Below are 4904 nucleotides of genomic sequence, written 5' to 3'. Positions count from 1 at the left end.
GTTAATAAATTACTACACTACACTAGCAAATTTCCGCAAAATAAATATTCGCAAGGGAATAAAAAAATACACAGGATGCTTGCCGTGTATACAGTCTTAAAATATGGTAAAAAGCAACGTCTTATAACACAGATAAAGGAAAAATTGCTAAAAGTGTAAATTTTAAGTTACAAACATAATAAAAAATAGGTTTGTTAGGAGTCCAACTCGCACTTGGCCGTTTTTTTTGTTTCTATTGTTTGTGAATTACTTTAAATTTTAGTTCAACGAAACTGAAACGTTAGTCAAAGGAATGATACATACTTTTTTTATGAAACTATAAGTCTATGAGTAAGTATGAAAAATTGAGCAGTTTTAAAAGCTTGATTGAAATAGCCTGAGTAATACAATTTATCTAGGCAAATCTATGTTATGATTTATTTGACTGACATATACGATAGAATAATTTTAATTTTAATAACAGTCAAAAGTATTAATTGTAGAAAATATTGAATTAAAACGTTAAGCGAAGGAAAGAAAAGTAACATTCGTGGTATCATGAAGTTCACCGTTCTAGCTTATTAGTAATATAAATAACTCTCAGAATAGAATAAAGTATAATTCTTTAATATATAATTTGACAATATTATTAAAAAATATATCAAATACAATACATCCTGTATAATGCAATCGTCACTGCAGCACAGTGACACACATACGCGGCTTTACACTAAACCAATAATAGAATAAAATCAATCTATACACCCTCTCACACGCATACTAACAAATCGCAATCAATGATTTCCCTGTGTCAATACACGCACACAAACGTAAAGTATTGGAAATATTGGCTTTATAAACATTTATAGAAATTTGCGAAATATATTCCCCTAATATTCCTCCTATTGCTATCTCCCTCTTTCTCAACACACAACCCGTATTAGATAAGAAATGAAAGGGACACACGATCTGGTTTTACAACTTTGCAGAGGGACAATAGTGACGCTATTGTTGTAGTACCCCAAACTTTTTTTAGGTCACATAAAAGTATTACAGTTGTTAGGGTCGTACTTTTGCTGCATTCGTTTCGCAGACAACCTAGAAGGCAGTGCACCTACGTAGTCCAGTGGAAAAAGTGTAATTATAAAGTGTTAATGACTTAAATATTTTTCGTAGTGCTAAAATGTCATCCGTAGCAACAACTAATCGTGCAAATGATATGTGGAACAGTGCGAGTGATGTGAACCCTCAAAGTGCTAAACATTCATATGGGTATTGCCACCAGTATCCGGTTGCGCCTAACTTCTATAATTATCCACAGAATTATCATCAAAACAGTGAGTATTATGCACAAAATGCAAACAATAAGTTATATGAAACTAACAACCAGAACTGTGTTGTCAAGTCTGAACCCATTAATTGGCAAAATTATTCAATGAACTACACGAATCGGGATAGTCACGCGAATATGGAAATGATAAATAAGTGGAGGGAAATGAGTTACTATTCTCAACAGTACGAGAACTACGAATATCAACATGGCAATGGCAATTTGACAAATAATGCTTATTTGGAAGCACGAGGAGAAAGCGCAAGACCTGTAAATTCCCCTAGTCAATGCAGTATACCTGATACAAGTTATGGATCACCACGCAGTGCTTCGAGTGCAATCAAATCTTCAGAAGATGATGATTCGCCGAACCTGAGAGCGTTACTTACTAATCCTAATACAACAAAATCTCATCCATATTTCAATAAATACAACGACACATATACGCAAGAAGCAATACAAAAAATGATGTATCATGCAACTGATTTAGAGAAGTGGGAAAAAAATAATGAAGTGAAAATTGAAACGGACCGCAATTTGCCGCAATTTCATGGTGAATACAAAAACAGTGTCGATGATCCTAAAATCAGGAGCAAAGAAGTAGGAAAGGCGATTGTAGATTGTGAAAGCGGAAAGTCATCGGCGAGTGCCATAGAGAACTGTCAGAACGTGACGAGGGTCGAAGCAGGCGGAGACAATGAGGATTATGCAGACAACAAAATGGCGACTGCACCCGAAGCGCAAGGATATTATCCGTGGATGAAGAGTATTGGCAGTACGTATTGCATAATATATAAACATTATACATACAATTGTATTCCTTTTATATTTTAATTTTCATGAATTTTTCAAATGCAGTTTATTTATAATAATTATTGTATTTCAGGTGACGATAAGAAGGAAGGATCGAAGAGAACGAGGCAAACCTACACCAGATTTCAAACACTGGAACTAGAAAAAGAATTCCATTTCAACAAATATCTTTCGAGGCGACGAAGAATAGAAGTGTCCCACGCGTTAGGTCTCACAGAGCGTCAAATCAAAATATGGTTTCAAAATCGTAGGATGAAAGCTAAGAAAGATGGGAAGTTAACAAATTCACCCGATCCTTACGGTTTAGATGACGTCGGTGCAACCAAATTAGCTAATATGTCTGAATATATGGATACTAGGCAAATGCCTGGTCTCACTGAATATCCGAATTACAATCACATGGCTCATGGTCACGCATCTCCTTTAAATCATCCCGTAGGTAATTTACCTCCTAGTGGCTTAATGCCTCCGTACGGAATTTCAAAAATGTGACGCATATCTCGACAATAGAGTAGATGTATTTAAATAAAGAGTCAATAAAAGAATAAACATATTTTGTACAGACGCATAGACAATATTTTATACATATCATTTTGTACCTTTATGGTTGTAAATAACTATAGTAGGAATATTTTTAATAGATACTATTTCTTATCCTGGACTTAATAAACATTTGAAATTGCGCTACCTCCTGCTAAATAAGGACATTATGCTCAAGTTAGATAGATAATTACCTTTTACGATAATATTATTTAATAATAGGTAATTTAGATAATAGTTGCAATTATCAATCAGCACTTTAATACATCGAATAAGTTTATTTTATGTAATAGGCAATAATTTTATCTTTATCACATAGCATATACCTATCTAGATGTAAGTAGATTAAAGTTAATAAGTGTACATAATATAATTAAATTTACAATAAAAAATATGTCAAACCAACAGTTCCTATAGTTAGATATTTAAGTAACAATGTATAATACTTAAGGTTGATTATTTATAACTAATTATTTTAATACTTCTCTAGTCAATTAACATGGTCGCTATAAATAAAGAGGAGTTGTGATTCGAACAATTTTATTATTTACCTTATTGGCATTCTTTTTTTAACAACAATTCACATTACATTTTATATAAAGATAATGTAATGTTAAAATAAAGATTTTAACTTAAGTACTACTTAAATATTGGTACTAACTACTACTTAAATATTGGTAAAGAAAATAGAATCGCTATTTATTTCGATGTTTTTTTATTTAATTTTGATGCAAATCAAATAAATGTGAAGTGATCATTTTATGTCGACCTTCACTAATAGTATCTTGAGAGTGTCACAGTGTCAGTGCATAAAGACAAATAAGTTTACACGGCTTACCTCATACGTAATCTATACTAATATTATAAAGCTGAAGAGTTTGTTTGTTTGTTTGTTTGAACGCGCTAATCTCGGGAACTACTGACCCAATTTGAAAAATTCTTTCCGTGTTAGATAGCCTATCTATCGAGGAAGGCTAGGCTATAATATATCGTCACGCGGAGCAATGCGGGTATAACCGCGGGGAACAGCTAGTCATTTATAGTGATAAAAAATAAAACACGTATCATTATTGTTATTATATCGTTTGGCCCTAATATAACCATGGGAAAAGTTCAACATAAACGTAAAATATAGTAATTTTTACCAACAAAACTGCAATACAATAGCGATACGATACCTATTCAATTTTCGGAAAACACTTCTTCACGTAAAACAGAATGTTTCACAAAAGCGTTGATTCAGAATATTTGTAAACAATGTTCTAATTGCCTTAACTGTAAATATTTTAAACCCTTTCGCGCCGCATACATTCAAGGGGCTTAACTTTAAACACTGGGACCAAAGTACTCTCTGGGGACTGTCGGTAAATGTGCAAATGTTTTCAATAATTTTGACGTGTTTTGACTACTTATCGGATTTGTCCGTCATCACTGGAAGTGGGATTTTGCTTAGTAATCCTTTTAATGGTTTTGTGCTACCTGGCTTAATAACATTATGTAGGAAAAAATATTATACAAGCCGAGCATATGCCACACAATGAAAGAATCTAGAATTAGGTACCTATGTAGGTGCTTTATAATTTCATATATTATGTACATAATATATGATAAGGTGATTTTTTGCATCTACAAAATATTTATGATAATTACTTTTCTATAATTTTCATTGAAATTAAATAAGAATGAAATGTTTGCAAAAAATATAATTCTAAAATATTAAAAAAACCTACTAGGTAACATTTTAGAGTTTTTAGGCAATATACAATTTATAGGATTCATCTATCATTAATTTAATAATAGACATCAAAATATACCTAACATCGATAAATATCAACTTGGTGTCTTAAATTAAATAATGTAAGCCGTTACTTTTTTTTATTAATAAATTAAATATTTTAAGCCGTAATTTTTTTTATTATCTTAATTTTTTCATTTAAGTGAAGTAAATTTACCATAAATGTAAACGTAAGGCCATTAAATATTAAAAAAAAAAAAACGTAAACGTAAAGCGTAGGTAGGTATGCGCTTTTAACATCATTTAATATATTCCAATTATCAATATTTATTTTTTTAATATATTTCATTTCTTCTACAATAAGAGTTTCGCTGCTAACTTCACACTACAGAACCCTTGGCAATGATGCCAAATAACAATAGACGTCGCTGAAAGGGACATACAGATAACTATTGCGAATGTTAAAACAGGACAGAGATACACCATCCCCAAATTCAAGGGTGAGTT

At 31.7% G+C, this 4904-nt stretch overlaps 1 protein-coding gene across 1 annotated transcript; it reads left to right on the top strand.

Moving 5' to 3' along the window:
* The first annotated feature begins 1162 nt into the window (after positions 1-1162).
* LOC123695197 (segmentation protein fushi tarazu) lies at positions 1163-2614 on the top strand. Its single transcript, XM_045640961.1, has 2 exons — positions 1163-2084; positions 2196-2614. The coding sequence occupies exons 1-2, from the start codon at positions 1163-1165 to the stop codon at positions 2612-2614; spliced, it is 1341 nt and encodes a 446-aa protein (XP_045496917.1).
* Positions 2615-4904: the final 2290 nt, after the last annotated feature.

The sequence above is a fragment of the Colias croceus genome, chromosome 10 (assembly GCF_905220415.1).
Source record: "Colias croceus chromosome 10, ilColCroc2.1".
NCBI lineage: Eukaryota > Metazoa > Arthropoda > Insecta > Lepidoptera > Pieridae > Colias > Colias croceus.
This window is presented reverse-complemented; position numbering and strand designations above follow the sequence as displayed.